Source organism: Pteropus vampyrus, unplaced genomic scaffold (assembly GCF_000151845.1).
Source record: "Pteropus vampyrus isolate Shadow unplaced genomic scaffold, Pvam_2.0 Scaffold66, whole genome shotgun sequence".
Lineage (NCBI taxonomy): Eukaryota > Metazoa > Chordata > Mammalia > Chiroptera > Pteropodidae > Pteropus > Pteropus vampyrus.
The window spans coordinates 987,884-1,005,466 of record NW_011888847.1 but is presented as its reverse complement, the minus strand read 5'-3'; the positions used below and the strand labels follow the sequence as shown (position 1 = coordinate 1,005,466).

The window sequence follows — 17,583 nt, the reverse complement described above, 5'->3', positions numbered from 1 at the left end:
AAATGACAACTTCTAGGTCAGTTCAGGCCTATACCTAAAACTGTCACAGTGTTACTTCTGCCACTACATATTGATCAGAGCAGGCCCTCCCAGATTCAAGGTGAGGGGAAATCAAGCCCCCCTTCAGTGAGGGACGGGGAGCACAAAGTGACATTTCAGAAGAGCTTGAGATGAGGGTTATTGTGCAGCCATCTTTTAAAGCCGCCTCACCTGAAGCATCGTCGCAGGCATCCTCACAAGTTTAGGTAGGAAAAGGTCTTCAGGGAGGCACATGACTCTTTGCAAGGAGAATTCGTCTTCATAGATTGTTAGTTTGAAGGGACCTTGGAAACCACTTACCAGCAGTGACTTGTTTTAACTTACAGAGCCAGAGAGAAGCAGAACTGGAACAAAATCTCAAACGCTGGCTTCCTGGCTCCCAGGCTGGGCAAACAGCTGTGGGACCTCACCCAGAGGGACCTTTGTGTGCTGTGAGTAGTAATCCGAAGGTCTGGTGGAGGAGTGGGTGTGTGAGAGAGCAGAGCCTTGGGCGGTGTCCCGTGGGAGACTTGCCGGCATCTTAGCGGCCACGTGAGCCCCTTGTGGTGCTGGGCTGGATATGTCAGGAGCTCGTGGGTCTCTCTGGGCAGGGCTATGCAGAGGCACCTGGGGTCTTCCGTGAGGAGGCTGGGAATTTTACTCATTTAAATGGGGACTCAGAGTCAGGATGGTGGAGGTCATAGGCTCAGTTGCCTCAGGTTGAGACTTAGAGATCCGTAAGTTTAAATATAAGCTAATGCCCATTGCTGAGAATGTCAGTTGGCACATCTATTCATTTGCATCCACTTAAAGAATGTTTGTAATCAGACTTTGCTCTAAGTGTAAAATTCTTCATTAAAGCCTTTATTGGCCTCTGAAATGCAATAAAATTCACAAATATTTTGCACACACTCCCTGTAGATTAAGAGATACAAATGTTATTTTTTTTGTGTGATAATCGACATTTCAAATTAAGAGCCCAAGTAAATGTTGGTCTTCTAAATTTGGTTTGTAAATAGGACCTCAGTAAATGATTTTTAAAATCTTTCTCTATTTTTGGAATTGCTCAAGTTGTTATGTATTTATACTTATATACATTCATGGAATTCCCGGGAGTGGCCAGGAACAAAGCAAACATGTGTTTTTCTCTGTAAGGCAGTGGTTCCTGCCTCTGTATTCACAATGGCGTGGACATTTCCAGATGAGCTTGGTGGTCAGCAACAGCCTAGGACTGGCCACAGATAAACCAAAATGCATTTGATTTGGGGTACACACACAGCCCTGATCACTTCTGAGGTTGTCTCTGTGGCTTGCAGCCCAGTTTGGGCAGCCAAGGAAGAGACCTGCCATAGTGATGATCCACGTGTGCAGAACTGGACTTTGTGTCTGCTTAGAGTGGCGGGAATGGAAGCCAGGTGGGAAAAATCCCCTTATGCTGGTGTTAACTGGCACATGACCCAGTGCAGAGAAACGTGAGCAAACGGTGTGATCACTGATGCCAGATCCACTGCCTCCGTCTCCGCCCAAGCAGAAGCCCCCTCCCCATGTCCCTCTCTGCCCATGAGCCAGGATTGTCCTCTCCAAACCTCCCAGTGCACTTCAGCACAGGAGACGAGCACAATTTGTCATTTGTTGTTTACTCTGGTCTTTTCTACCAGGTTTTAAGGACCTTCAGAGCAGGAATCTATGGTAACAACAGCCTCTATGATCTCCCCCCGTATTTGCTGTTTTACAGATGTTACTTTATTTAGTATGCACAAGAACCCTGTCTTGGTTTGCTCAGGCCTCCATGACAAAATACCACAGGCTGGGCAACTCACGCAACAGAAATGTGTTTCTCACAGATTTGGAAGCTAGAAGTCCCAGATCAAGGCGTTGGCAGGTTTGGTTTCTTCTGAGGCCTGTTTCCTTGGCTTGCAGATGGTTGCCCTCCCATAGCATTTTCTGTGTGTTCACCTGCCTGGTGTCGGTGTGTCCTAACCTCTTATAGAGACACCAGTCACACCGTCTCAGGGCCGCATTTTAACTTAAATATCTCTTCAGAGGCCCTACTGAGGTGCTGGGGGTTACGACTGAATTGGGGGGAATACATTTTAGCCCACAACAAACCCTAAAAGTTGACTACTAGTATCTTGTTTCACACCAAAGAAACTGAGGTTCATAGAATTAAAGTAACTTTGCCCCATGTCTCAGCTAGTCAGTGGCAGGGCTGGGATTTACACACAAGTCTAACTTCTAAACTCTCTTTCTCCACCACGTGACCAGTGAATCAAGTCTTACTCATCCCTGTGGTCTGCATGGTACCTTCACCTAGGTCCCAGCACTTAGAAGATACTGTAACTATTTGCTGAAGGAATGAGCAGGGGGTGTGTGACACAGGAATGGGTACGAGAATATCTGGAAGACCTTCCCCAAAGCCCAGCATCCAACCACGGAGATCCTAGGAGACTCTCCGGCAGATGATGGTCCTTAACTTCTCGTAAGGGCCATTCCAGTCTCCTTGCAGCACCATGAGTGTGCAGGAAGCAATCACATTTTAAAGCCTTAAATATTCTTTCTGGGCCATTTAACCATCGCATCCTTTCAAAACTCTAAAAGCAATTACATGGTAATTAAGATAAATTACTTGACCAATTTTCATAGCAAAGTGGCCAATTTTGGTTCCACCCCCCTCCCCCCCAAATATTTAAGGTTAGAGAGAGATCCTCTTTATAGTTCTTTAAACTTCCAGGACTTGCTGCTTATTCTTCAGGAGGGCCTGTGGGCCTGCAGGGAAGAGAGGATGGAGGATTTGCATGTTTGAAACGTGTGATCTGAGCCAAGCCCCTGTACCCCACCTCATTTTCATGATTTCCTGTGAAAATTTAGAATCAAAATCCAGGAGCTGCCATCTAACAACCACAGGGCCCTGTACCCCAGCCTAGCCCTGGGGGCCCCTAAGAAGATAATGACCTTCCTCATTTCCGTGAGCGCCTTGCTCTTCCCACTGGAGAACCCACGGGAATATAAATCCCAGAAGGCAGCCCTGAAAGCAGGTCTTGTTTGCAGGCCCTTGCCTGCACGAAGGCTCCCTCGTCTGCCTCCTTTTCCCAGCCACGGTGGGCTGGATTGTTCAGAGAATAAGAAGGCTTGCAGCCCTTTCATGCTCCTGAGATAAAGTAGATACGGTATGAAGGGCAGGCTGTTACTAGGGCTGCCAGAAATCAGTCCACCCAGGAAACAGCAGAGCCCCAGAGAGAGCAGAAACCTAGGGACCAGGGGCTGGGGGTGGGGTGGCCAAGACATGGACAGCTGAGCCCAGCCTCTGTCCACAAGCTCCAGCATCCATGCTTCCTTTGCTTCCAGACTGGCAGCCTGCCCTCACCCCCACCTGCTGCCGAAGTTGCCCCCAACACTGTCACTGTTGACGAAATTACCAAACCCAGAGGTCATCTGTCTGTCTTGTCCCCACCCTCCACAGCTCTGAGAATGACCCCAGTTGGCACATCTATTCATTTGCATCCACTTAAAGAATGTTTGTAATCAGACTTTGCTCTAAGTGTAAAATTCTTCATTAAAGCCTTTATTGGCCTCTGAAATGCAATAAAATTCACAAATATTTTGCACACACTCCCTGTAGATTAAGAGATACAAATGTTATTTTTTTGTGTGATAATCGACATTTCAAATTAAGAGCCCAAGTAAATGTTGGTCTTCTAAATTTGGTTTGTAAATAGGACCTCAGTAAATGATTTTTAAAATCTTTCTCTATTTTTGGAATTGCTCAAGTTGTTATGTATTTATACTTATATACATTCATGGAATTCCCGGGAGTGGCCAGGAACAAAGCAAACATGTGTTTTTCTCTGTAAGGCAGTGGTTCCTGCCTCTGTATTCACAATGGCGTGGACATTTCCAGATGAGCTTGGTGGTCAGCAACAGCCTAGGACTGGCCACAGATAAACCAAAATGCATTTGATTTGGGGTACACACACAGCCCTGATCACTTCTGAGGTTGTCTCTGTGGCTTGCAGCCCAGTTTGGGCAGCCAAGGAAGAGCCCTGCCATAGTGATGATCCACGTGTGCAGAACTGGACTTTGTGTCTGCTTAGAGTGGCGGGAATGGAAGCCAGGTGGGAAAAATCCCCTTATGCTGGTGTTAACTGGCACATGACCCAGTGCAGAGAAACGTGAGCAAACGGTGTGATCACTGATGCCAGATCCACTGCCTCCGTCTCCGCCCAAGCAGAAGCCCCCTCCCCATGTCCCTCTCTGCCCATGAGCCAGGATTGTCCTCTCCAAACCTCCCAGTGCACTTCAGCACAGGAGACGAGCACAATTTGTCATTTGTTGTTTACTCTGGTCTTTTCTACCAGGTTTTAAGGACCTTCAGAGCAGGAATCTATGGTAACAACAACCTCTATGATCTCCCCCCGTATTTGCTGTTTTACAGATGTTACTTTATTTAGTATGCACAAGAACCCTGTCTTGGTTTGCTCAGGCCTCCATGACAAAATACCACAGGCTGGGCAACTCACGCAACAGAAATGTGTTTCTCACAGATTTGGAAGCTAGAAGTCCAAGATCAAGGCGTTGGCAAGTTTGGTTTCTTCTGAGGCCTGTTTCCTTGGCTTGCAGATGGTTGCCCTCCCATAGCATTTTCTGTGTGTTCACCTGCCTGGTGTCGGTGTGTCCTAACCTCTTATAGAGACACCAGTCACACCGTCTCAGGGCCGCATTTTAACTTAAATATCTCTTCAGAGGCCCTACTGAGGTGCTGGGGGTTACGACTGAATTGGGGGGAATACATTTTAGCCCACAACAAACCCTAAAAGTTGACTACTAGTATCTTGTTTCACACCAAAGAAACTGAGGTTCATAGAATTAAAGTAACTTTGCCCCATGTCTCAGCTAGTCAGTGGCAGGGCTGGGATTTACACACAAGTCTAACTTCTAAACTCTCTTTCTCCACCACGTGACCAGTGAATCAAGTCTTACTCATCCCTGTGGTCTGCATGGTACCTTCACCTAGGTCCCAGCACTTAGAAGATACTGTAACTATTTGCTGAAGGAATGAGCAGGGGGTGTGTGACACAGGAATGGGTACGAGAATATCTGGAAGACCTTCCCCAAAGCCCAGCATCCAACCACGGAGATCCTAGGAGACTCTCCGGCAGATGATGGTCCTTAACTTCTCGTAAGGGCCATTCCAGTCTCCTTGCAGCACCATGAGTGTGCAGGAAGCAATCACATTTTAAAGCCTTAAATATTCTTTCTGGGCCATTTAACCATCGCATCCTTTCAAAACTCTAAAAGCAATTACATGGTAATTAAGATAAATTACTTGACCAATTTTCATAGCAAAGTGGCCAATTTTGGTTCCACCCCCCTCCCCCCCAAATATTTAAGGTTAGAGAGAGATCCTCTTTATAGTTCTTTAAACTTCCAGGACTTGCTGCTTATTCTTCAGGAGGGCCTGTGGGCCTGCAGGGAAGAGAGGATGGAGGATTTGCATGTTTGAAACGTGTGATCTGAGCCAAGCCCCTGTACCCCACCTCATTTTCATGATTTCCTGTGAAAATTTAGAATCAAAATCCAGGAGCTGCCATCTAACAACCACAGGGCCCTGTACCCCAGCCTAGCCCTGGGGGCCCCTAAGAAGATAATGACCTTCCTCATTTCCGTGAGCGCCTTGCTCTTCCCACTGGAGAACCCACGGGAACATAAATCCCAGAAGGCAGCCCTGAAAGCAGGTCTTGTTTGCAGGCCCTTGCCTGCACGAAGGCTCCCTCGTCTGCCTCCTTTTCCCAGCCACGGGTGGGCTGGATTGTTCAGAGAATAAGAAGGTTTGCAGCCCTTTCATGCTCCTGAGATAAAGTAGATACGGTATGAAGAGCAGGCTGTTACTAGGGCTGCCAGAAATCAGTCCACCCAGGAAACAGCAGAGCCCCAGAGAGAGCAGAAACCTAGGGACCAGGGGCTGGGGGTGGGGTGGCCAAGACATGGACAGCTGAGCCCAGCCTCTGTCCACAAGCTCCAGCATCCATGCTTCCTTTGCTTCCAGACTGGCAGCCTGCCCTCACCCCCACCTGCTGCCGAAGTTGCCCCCAACACTGTCACTGTTGACGAAATTACCAAACCCAGAGGTCATCTGTCTGTCTTGTCCCCACCCTCCACAGCTCTGAGAATGACCCCCAGCTCTACATCTGTAGCCCCTGGTTTTCTCTACATACCGTCTTGTATTCCTAGCCCCTTGCTAGAGGTATCTCAGACCTGACCGACCTGTGGTCGACCTGCTCCTCTTCCTGCCTCTGTCTCTGCTTTTCTAAGTGCCACACTCTCCCTTTTCCCATATTTTCTAGATCACATTTGGTGGTCAAGTCCTGTCAAGTCTTCTTTTAAAATATTCCTTTATCTGTGCTCTCTCCTGTTCTGATTCCCATCCTGGTAGTCTGTGACGTAGCGGAAAGAGCATGAGATTTGGGCCTGAGACAGGGTTCAGAACTGATAATTAGTACCTTTTTCTGGTTGTGCCATCTCAGGCAAGTTGCTGAACGTAAGTCTCCAATTTATTGTCTACAAAGTAGACACACACAGAAGGGTGGACACTGCTCACCACACTCAGCTCACTGACCTCAGCGTAGAGCAGGATTTTTCAACCGTGGCACTTGTGCTATTTAGGGCTGAATAATTCTTTGTTGTGGGAGCTGTCCTGTGCATTGTAGGATGTTTAGTAGCATTCCTGGCCTCCACCTACTAAATGCTAATAGTATTCCCTAAAGACAACTAAAAATGTCTTCAGACATTGCCAGAGGTCCCCCGGGGAGTGAGTCATTCCCGTTGTGATATAGAGCGATGCCGAATCTGGATTGTGGATGACAAGTGTGGTCCCAGGTTTTCAGGTTTTCACCTTACATGTCAGTCACATGTAGAAAGGGACTATGTCACTTTTGAGCTGTCTTTTTCTCTGATTACGTTTGACATCTCCAGGTGCTGTGCTGACTTGCTTGATTAAGTAATGTCTTTCATTTCACACCTTGGTTCAGCACACACTAGGCTTGCACCTTGATTTTCTCTTGCTGAAGAACAAGAGAACAGTTCAGGATTGGACAGGCACCCCAGGACTCTTGGCAGCATCCCCTGCAGGTCTGGCCCAACCTGCTTCTTGAGCCCTCCAAATTGTAGAATGATCAATGCAGATTCAAGAACCCTTCCCTTTAAGCGCTATGCTACCATTTTTCGAGTGCCTACAATATAGCATCTTACTTATTAATTTAGTATTAATGTATTTGGTCTTTAGGAAGTAGGTCTTATTTATTTTTACTTTATACATGCGGAAGTTGAGTCCGAAAGATGTTAAGCAACATGGCTCAGGGCCAATAAGTGCAGGAACTGAGATGAGAGGCCAGGTGACTTTGGCATGAAAGCCTGCACAGTAGACATCTGTGCTGTTCTATCTCTGTGGGTTGATTGCTGTGAAAAAGAGGATGGACACCCATGGGGGAGGGCTTCCTCTTAATCATGGCTCCAAAGCTCCCCATCCTGCCACTTCCAGGTCCTAAGGATGGAGACCAGACCTTTAGGCCAGGCAGATGGCCAGTTGAGACCATGAGTCCCAGCTGTGTCCAGTACAAATAGGGCCCCGATTAAGGTAGTTTGCTTTCTTCATAACCTGGGCAAGATTTGGCTGTGGAGTGTACAGGGTGCTCACTTTTCTTTAAAAGAGCAACCCAAGGGTTCGGCACCGCTCATTCAAGTCGCACACAAGAGGCTGACCCTGGTTCCATAGTCCTACGGAGTTCCCTCCCTGACCCTTTGTAGCGGGGAACTGAGGAGGGTCCCAGAGGCCCGTGAAGGATCGATGACCTGGTGCTGGACGTGGGGAGGTTGGGGAGAGACCAGGCAGAACGAGCACTGGGCATCCTGCAGCATTCCAGAGCCCCATCCCGTGAGAGGGTCTGAGCCGCCTGATGGTCTCCCTGCTCTGGCCAGGAGGGCCTGGGACCAGGGGTGGGAGGCTTTAGTGCTGATAGTCAGAGGGGCAGTGAAGGGAGCTGCCAGATGCCGCCCTCAATGCCCAGAGGATGCCTTGGGGAGCAAAGCCTTTGCATGCCGAAGTCAAAGGCAAGAGCTCGTGGCCTGTCTGGAAGCTCTGGTCCTCTGTCAGGGAAAGCGAAGGGGGCACGTCCTCCTGTGATGATGCCGGTATCCTGGGGGAGGGAACCTGTGGCTGCTGCTCGTCCTGAGAGTGAAGCCGAGACTCTACTAAACCAAAGAAACTGGTCCTCATGGTCAGAACAGAGAAGCTGGCAACAGGACAAAAAGGCCAAGCTATCCAGAGTTAAAAGTGGACTGTATGTTGCCTAGCCCCAAGAACTTTATCTTAGAATAGCATGTTCCAGAATGTTCTGAAGCACACACTCCACCTAGGTCTTTTCCATGAAGAAAGCTGCATGTGTTTGACCATGGGCCTTTTTCCCCACACTGTTTGTTAACTTCTCTACACTTTGGGGGATGCTGTCTTTAAGCAGGAGCCTTGAGCAGGGCTCAGCCACAAGGATAGGACTGCGATAGGAATAGATCACATCTAGAAGGCAGGGTAGTGGCATGCGTGATCATGAGCCAGGCCAAAGGGAGACAGTTTTAGAAAAGGATTTGTAGCAAGTTGACCTGATGAAAAGCAAACTCCAGAATCTGGGCTCTAATTTCTTTCTGACTAGGGAAAGGAAGGCTAGAATGGGAGAGGGGAAACGGGAGAGAGAGAAAGAGAAAAGAACACTGTATAGACTATGTATTATGGGGCAATTTACAAATGAGGCAAATATCACCATTTTACAGATGAAAAAATTGAGGCTCAGAGACCTCCATTTAGCAAATTTCCATAGCATCTATGACAGTGACGTGGCATGGTACTGGATACTCCATAAAAATGTCCTGGTGAGAAGAATAAAATTTGGAAATCAGAATGCCCGCCTAGCCTTAAATCTTTTCTTTCTTCATGTAGAGATCATCTGGGACTAGCCCGTCTGAGTTGGTATCTGTTCATATTACACTCTAAATTTAGGAAATGAGCAGATTATCAAGGTTAAAATAATAGCTGGGACCCAAATTCATCCTGGAAAAGTAGAGGTTAAATGCCACAGAGGAAGAGTGGGTTTGGGGAGCTAAGTTGGAACCAGCACAGACAATATTTGAAGGCTTGGATAGGTTTTGCTGTGCCTTAATGTTTTACAAATGGTATTTCCTGTCACATAGCTGAACTAAATACCACACATGTTTGTGATTAAATATGGTGGGCTGCAGAGCATGTGTGCAAATAATACATGCAGTACATGCAGTGGGCACTTTTGTAACCCACGGCGAGTGTGTGCTCTACAAGTGTTTTCACTTTACTTAGGGTTTCGTGTTGTCTTATGATTCCTTTTTGTTCCAAACTTTTAGTTTCCCCTTAAAGGGAAACATTCTACATGAATAATATTTTCAACACTTTTATAGCAAACCTTTAAAAAAATTCTTCCTGGATACATTTTGCACACTGGCCTACCCTTGACTTTGCCTTTGTTTCCAAAGTATACGACCCAGAAGAGCAAGGAAGGTACTTAGATTTCAGTGGTCCAACTATATAGAACAAGAAGGAGGCTTTGCAAATGCAACTCCCATCTAGTTTCAATGTGGCAGTTGAAGAGTCCAGCCCTGGGGTGAGTTGGAGAATTCCTTACTTGGGTGACAGCCAATGAAACCACATAGATACTGACATGAAGACATTCTTTCTCTAGATTATGCAGCATTGTTATAGAGCATAAAGTCAAAGGCATAAAAGACTAAATTCAGCCCTGTGCAAAGGCGAGGGTGTCCCTGAGGGTCCAGATGTGTTTATGAGGCTTGAGTAGGAGTCAGCTCGACGACGATAGCTCGGGAGGGGCTGATACCCGGAGGCTACTGCTTAGTGTCTGTGATGCTTCCCTGAGTTCTCTCTGCTAAATGTCCCTTCAGCATCAGTCCTTCCCCAGTGTCTGGCAGGTACAGAGAAGCCAGACCCTGCAGATCATCCTAGAGGGAGTTGATCTCCACAGAAAACACTCTGAGATAGGGACAGTCTTCAGTTGCAGATAACCTGGAATGCTGATTCAACAACCAAGTGCATGCTATTGGATTTTGACAATCTGCAGATAAAAGTAGAAGTTCATATTTATATTTTATTTGAATAGTTTCTGGAGAAAAGCAAAGGAAAACCAAAGAACAGCAGGAGTAGACCTTTAAGAATAGAGGCAGGTAGGGGATGGCATGGGAGGAGGGATGATGCAGGGAGTTATACAACGTTTGGGGAATTAGACAGTCTACCAAGATAGCCACGAGAAGAGCGGTTGGCACCTATATGCATTTATTGGGCAGCAAGTCTGAAAGATTGTTCATCCCTGAGGGTGGGCTGGCCAGTTGATGCAGTTGAGAAGGGCCAGAAGTAGGGCAGGCCGAGTGATGAAAGCCATTCTCAGAATTGACCCAAATTGATACTGAGCTGTTGTTGTTCTTGAGCATTCATGGGGAACACTGTCTCAGAGCTTGCCTTTCCCACAGCCTGGGGTGTCCAGTGGCAGATACATGTGGTGAGCTTTGTGGAGAAATAGGCTTCTCTCAGGTGAGAACCAAATCCTTCTAGTCTAGAGTGTTTCTGGCTGCAGGAAGGGGTGGCTCCTACTCTGGAGCTCTCTCCTTAGTAAAGGGCTGAGTGGTGAAAAGTACTTAAAAGTGGCAGTTAAGACACGGACATCAGCCAGTCATCGGATCTCTTGGGACCCTCTGGGGTGGTGGGTGGCATTGAGCGTGGACTTTGGGATCAGGCAGATCTGGTCACAGTTCAGGTATGCCTCTTACTGGCTGGGTGACTTTAGACAAGTAGCTTAACCTCTCTGAGCCTATTTTCCTCTTCTACAAAATGTGTTATTATTTGATGGAGTTGTGAGGATTAAATGAGATCATGCACATATAGCCCTTAGCTTGCCATGAGCACATAGTAAATACTTGATAAATGTTGGTGTGGTTAGTTGAACAGAATACTTCCAGTTTATGCCTAACCCTAAAATTCAGTGGTTCTTTGAACTGGGGAAGGTAGCATAGAGATTTATTTTATGGAAAACTGAATAGACCATTTAAAATTATTCAGTTGAAAATTTACTTTTGTCATTTGGAGCACATTTGGAGCAATGTGGAAGATGCCCTATTGAATGAGACATGATCCCTCCCTGAAAAAGCCTCACTCTGACTCTCAAAGAATATATGATTTTTTCCTACAATAACTTGAGAGTTTTGTTCCCAAATTCTTTTTGGTGAGACCACTTTTCCATGCCAGTGCTTCTTATGCATAAGGCTTACAGCAAGTAATTTGCAATATTTTTAGTATTTAAGACGTGACTATTTGTGAAAGATTTTCTTTTTAAAACAATTTAGAATAAATTTATTGTAATCTCTGTAATACTCTTTAAGGATTCCAGTATTTCTTGAGTGGAAGAAAGGGATGGAATGTAGGAATTGTGTGTAAGTGAAGCCTTTCTCTGTTGACTAGGGCCTGGGGCCTTCTTTTGCCGATTTGACATTTTGCATGGTGGGGATAATTAATTGTTTTAGGGCTTACCTAAATATTTTGGGGGGTTGTTAAACTCTGTGAACATCCAAGAGAATATGCTAGGCTGTCAAATGCCATCTGTCACATGTGTTGAGGCGAGAGGTTGGAAACCATGGTCTGCCTAGATCCTTGTTATTCCCAGTGTGAGCTGGCATGTGCATTTACTTTCAATTTGATCTTGAGTTCAATGTATTCTGAAACAGCTTTGAAAATAGGCAGCCGAAAAGAATGTCTAAGTCTTAAGGGGAAGCAAACACTCCCCTGGAAACCTTCAAACTCAGAGATTGATTTCTTGCCCTGTCTCTGAATTTTGTCTGGAATTATTTTCTAGGAGTTGGCAGGATAATCCAGATTGACCGAAAACAGACCTCTGAAAGGACTGGGGCATGTAGGGTGTGATGGAATTCACATTTGAGGAAAAAGCCAGGGAATTGAGCCAGAGGAATTTTTGCTTCAGAGGAAGGCAGCTGGACTCCTGGGTTTCCAGCTCTGTACTAATTGGATCCTGGACTTTCGAGAAGGCGTTCAAATGCTGTGGTCCATTCTGGATTGTCGTGAAATCTAAGTGAGATGTTGCCTATGAAAGGACTCTGTAAATGGGAGGACTCGGCCCTCTGGGAGGGAGGCCTATCCCATTTGAGTGCAGAAAAAAAAATACTGAGGTTAAATAGGTGTTGCTGCTTGAATACTCTCATGTGTCTTAAAGTAGATGGGGATGAAGTTGCAGATGACTAAAAGAAGACACATTCTAGACCTCTCGACTCTGAGCTTTCTCATCCCTCTCTGAGACCCAGGTGGCCTTGGACAGACCAGGGCTCTGGACAGGATGTGGCCCCTTTTCCTACTGGGGGTGGGGATGGGTTAGGAGGGAAGGAAAGAGATGAAAAATGCTGGATGGAATTGCTTCTAGTCGTTGACTTTGGGAAAAACTGACTAGTTGCTGCTTTGAGACTAGAATAGAAAGATGAGATCAGATAGAGGTAAGAGAGAAATGGAAACGAGTATAAAAAGGATTGATAAGGAAGAGCAGCAAGAGGGATAGAGAAGAGAAAGAGGAGCATAGCGGGGAAACAAACCTGCCCGTGACCACAGGGTCTGGAGTCTTAGCCTCTCACTGCAGAGTGGCATCTAAGTTTTACTGTTTAAACAGGGACAGAGGTTTGGGTTCCCGTTGGGCACAATACAGGATTCTGTTTGGTCGAATTACACTTACATTGCGTTTGTTGAGCGCCTCATATGGAAGAGGCCTGTGTAGGAGGAAGAGTGTGTTTTGCATAGATTTTTGCATTAAAGTTAGATTTTTTTGCAAGGTGTGCTTTCTCAAGTTCAGCGGTCACTTAAAATGTAATGGGATTCATTTCTTTATCTGGTTTATGGATATCACTTTTCTCCACAGTAAGCAAAAACTGAAGAAACCAATGTGTGACTGTTTCATATTTTGAAGCTACCAGTGGAAAACAGATGAGGCAAAATGTTTGGTTTAGATCAGGAGTCAGTCTGAAGCTGAATTATTTCTTCTCTTGGTTTTCTTTTTCTTTCTTTTTAATAAACTCAACAAAAGTAAATATTTACATAATCTCTCACCCTATATGAAGAGTTATTTTGGCTGGATTCCTTCTGAAGAGGGTGAAGTGAAATGGGTCAAGAAGTATTGCTGCAGATTTCCAGACTCTAAGGCTTCTGGTGGTCCCTTGAAACACTGCTCTTCCTGCCCTGAAAACAAAGTGCTTTATGGCAGCTGCAGCCCCAGGACAGTGACAGTGAAATGCCCCCTAGAGAGAGCCAGCTGGCCTGCGCTGCTGCTCCCTTGTGGGTTTTGTGCCCTCAAGAATGTGCTGATTTAGCAAATGACAACACTAGCTGCCCTGTCCCCAGTGGAGCCCCAGGCCCTCTCGCCCTCTCTGTGTTGGCTCTTTTCCAAGCCTGAATGATTGATTGGTTGAGCCTTCATTATCCACAAGAAGGGAGAAAATATGCCTTTCTCGTGGCCTTTATTCCAGCAGGGTTTGAGTTTTCCCATCAGTAGATCTCATGGAGTTTTACTTTCAGTTTGGAGGTTTGGTCAAAAAAACCCAGCGGTAGCACAATTTCTGCTTTTGAAAAAAATTTCAGCTGGATGTCAACCACCATAGAATTGCTGTAGAGTCAGAAAAAACTCAGAGACGATTCCAGTCTAATCACTGAATGTCTGGAGTGAGTGCCAGAGCAGTGCCCAGAAGTTGGGTACCCAACTCCGGGTCCGTGCTGTGGCCCTTATAGCTCATTGCCTCTGTTGTCATTAGAATAATTTCAATAATTTAGGTTATATTAGATTGACATGAAATGACCTGTGTTCAAATTCTGGTTCTTTCCAAGCCTAGGTATATACCCGAGAGAAACAATCACACAGAATCTTATACACAAATGCTTATAGCAGTATTATTTGTAAAAAAATAAAAATAAAAATAAAAATAAAAATAAACAAACCGAATGTCCCTCAGCTAATGAATAAGTGAACAAAATGTGGGATAGCCTCACAATGACATATTATTCAGCCATAAAAAAGAATGAAATACTGATGCATACTACAACATGGATGAGCTTTGAAAACACATGCTGACTGAAAGAAGCCAGACAGAAGAGGCTATATATTGTAGATTCTATTTATATGAAATGTCCAGACGAGGCAAATTCATAGAAAAATGAAGTAAATTAGTGGTTGCCAGGGGATAGGAAGAATGGGGAATGACTACTAGTAGGTGCAGGGTTTATTTCTGGAGTAATTAGAATGTTCTGGAATTGGATGGTGGTTATAGTTGTACAACTGTGTGAATGTACTAAGTATCGCTGAATTGTTTTAAAAAGAATGTGTGAATTTTATGTGTGTGAATAAAGCTGTTATTAAAAAAAAAAAATTCTAGTTCTGCCTCTTACCAGTCGGGTGACTTTAGGCAATGATGCTAAACCTAAGTCATCTCTGCTATGAAACGGGACTAATGATATGCACCTCCTAGGGTGGTTTTGATAAATGAGATCATGAATTTGAAAATGCTTCTGAACTGTAAACCTCATGCATGTTTTGGGGCTGTCAGTGGATGACAAGTTCATTATAAATTGGGTTTTTATCTTCTGTTGTGTTTTCTATAGCACTAACAAGGTCTAGCTACATAGTAATTATTCAAATAAAGTCTTTTTGAATTGATTTAAAAATTTTGAAGGTTTTTCTTTTAGTGGTGATAAGAATAATTCTTAAAACCCTCTTAACAAAATTTTAAGTGTACAGTATTGTAAACTATATGCACATTGTCATACAACAGATTTCTAGAACTTTTCCGTCTTGCATGATCAAAACTCTACACCTGTTGCACAGCAACACCCCTTTTTCTGCTCCCCGAGCCCCTGGTAACCACCATTCGACATTCTGCGTCTATGACTTTGACTCAGTTAACCTAGAAATCTGGGTGCTTTTTTCCTCAGAACTAAAGACCTCTAGTAACTTGAATTTTCCCCCTCATTTCATATTCTTATTTTCTCTTTCTCCTTTAACAGAGACAACATATCTGTTTCATTGACAAGATCACAATCTGATTTCAAAGATGTGTTCTACAAACCCAGGCAACTGGGTCACATTTGATGACGACACTGCTTTCCAGTCTTCTCAAAAGTCAAAGAATTTCCCTCTCGAGAATCAAGGCATCTGTAGACCCAACGGACTTAAGCTGAACCTTTCCGGTCCTAAGGAATTTCCCAGTGGATCTTCCTCCACTGGCAGTACCCCTCTCTCCTCTCCCATTGTAGACTTTTACTTCAGTCCAGGACCTCCAAGTAACTCTCCTCTCTCTACACCGACCAAAGACTTCCCAGGTTTTCCTGGCATCTCTAAAGCAGGGACTCACGTGCTTTATCCTATTCCAGAATTATCTTCAAACAGTCCCCTCATAGCACCAGGTGCAGATTCTTCCTTGTTGCCTGCTAAACCAACCTGTTTACCCCCTGCTTCCTTACCTGATGACCACTCGTGTACACATCCAGCTCCCAAAGTCAATCTTGCAGATGAAATTACCCCTCCTCAGGCTAGAAGCGATGCTCTCCAGTTTCAGTATTTTCAGGAGGATTGTGCCTTTTCAAGTCCATTTTGGAAAGATGAAGGCAGTGCTTCCCAGTTCACCTTTGACCCTCCAGGAAGCAGAAAAACGTTGCTGCCGAGAGACAAAGAGATGCCCATTGATCAAAAAAGCTTAAATCAGTGTTCACTCAACTACATCTGTGAGAAGCTTGAGCATCTCCAATCAGCTGAGAATGAAGAATCATTTAGAAATTTGTCTATGCCACGTCTGTATGCCGGAGACACTGCCTCTTCCTTTGTTCCCCACACGCTCTTCAGGAGCCGGCCCAAAACAGGATGGTCTTTCATGCTGAGAATTCCTGAGAAGAAGAACATGATGTCTTCTCGTCAGTGGGGACCAATTTTCTTAAAAGTCTTACCTGGAGGAATTTTACAAATGTATTATGAGAAGGGGTTAGAAAAACCATTTAGAGAGTTACAGCTCGATCCACATTGCAGGCTTTCTGAACCCAAACTCGAGAATTTCAGTGTGGCAGGAAAAATCCATACTGTGAAGATTGAACATGTGTCTTACACAGAAAAAAGAAAATACCATTCTAAGACAGAAGTAGTCCACGAGCCAGACATAGAACAGATGCTGAAGTTGGGGTCCACAGAGCACCATGACTTCCTCGACTTTCTGACTACTGTAGAGGAAGAGCTGATGAAGCTGCCAGCTGTTTCAAAACCAAAGAGGAGCTACGAGGAACAGGAAATTTCCCTGGACATTGTGGACAACTTTTGGGGTAAAATCACTAAAGAAGAAGGAAAATTGGTTGAAAGTGCTGTGATAACTCAAATCTGTTGCCTCTGCTTTGTGAATGGCAACGCGGAATGCTTTTTAACATTGAATGATCTTGAGCTGCAGAAGCGAAATGAACAGTATTTTGAAAAAGACCCAGAAAAGAAGGGGATCGATATTCTTGACTACTGTTTTCATAAGTGTGTGAAAGCACAAGAATTTGAGCAATCAAGAATCATTAAGTTTGTTCCTCTGGATGCCTGCCGTTTTGAGCTGATGCGTTTCAAGACTTTGTACAATGGGGAAGATCTTCCCTTTTCTCTGAAGTCTGTCGTGGTTGTCCAGGGAGCATATGTGGAGCTCCAGGCCTTTGTAAACATGACCCCATGGGCACAGAGACCACCCCACACCAGTTCCTTGAGGTCTTGCGACAACATAATGATACACTTTCCTGTCCCATCACAGTGGATCAAGGCCCTCTGGACCATGAACCTCCAGAGGCAGAAGTCCCTGAAAGCCAAAATGAACCGCCGGGCATGTCTGGGAAATTTACACGAACCTGAATGTGAGCCTGTCATACAGGTCACTGTGGGGTCAGCAAAATATGAGAGTGCCTACCGGGCCGTGGTATGGAAGATAGACCGGCTTCCTGATAAACATTCAAGTAAATATTCAGCACCCCAGGTTGATTTTCATGTGACATAGCTTCAGAGTTTCCACCCTCCTCCTTGGGTGGAAACCAGGCTGAGACAGATGGTGACTTCTGTCCGCTGAAGCCATGCTTATATATTGCGGGTGGGCGAGGGACTATTTCGTCCCACAGCTAATTTATTTCATCCTCTTATACCTGTTTCCACCAGATAAGTTTAGCTTACATTTTTTTTTCTAAGTATCGTAAATACCATCCTAGGCCAGGATTTTGTTGTAGATGGTGGCACTGAAGGAAAATGTGTAGTTGACTTCTACACATCAGTTGTCAACCTCAAATATTAAAAATATTGCTCACATAGCTTAGATTCCCTAATTAACCTTTAAAGATCTGCCACCTATTGGTCTACCTGGGCATTTTAGTGTTCTCAACTAGTACTACTTCCTCCTTAGGTTTTTGCTCCCTGCTTTTTGAATTAAGACTGCTTTTCG

The 17,583-nt window shown here is 45.1% G+C and overlaps 1 protein-coding gene across 3 annotated transcripts in view; it reads left to right on the top strand.

The window, feature by feature from the left end:
• Positions 1-17,583, top strand: part of STON1 (stonin 1) — a 45,715-nt gene that overhangs the window by 17,693 nt on the left and 10,439 nt on the right. For 2 of the 3 annotated variants that reach the window (XM_011361299.2, XM_011361300.2), the window contains exon 2: positions 15,146-17,107. In XM_011361299.2, coding sequence (XP_011359601.1) covers positions 15,193-17,107 — 1,915 coding nt within the window. In that variant the 5' untranslated portion in view covers positions 15,146-15,192. Of the gene's footprint in view, positions 1-360; positions 471-15,145; positions 17,108-17,583 lie in introns of those variants that run through there. The other variant, XM_011361298.2, reaches the window with a different exon arrangement.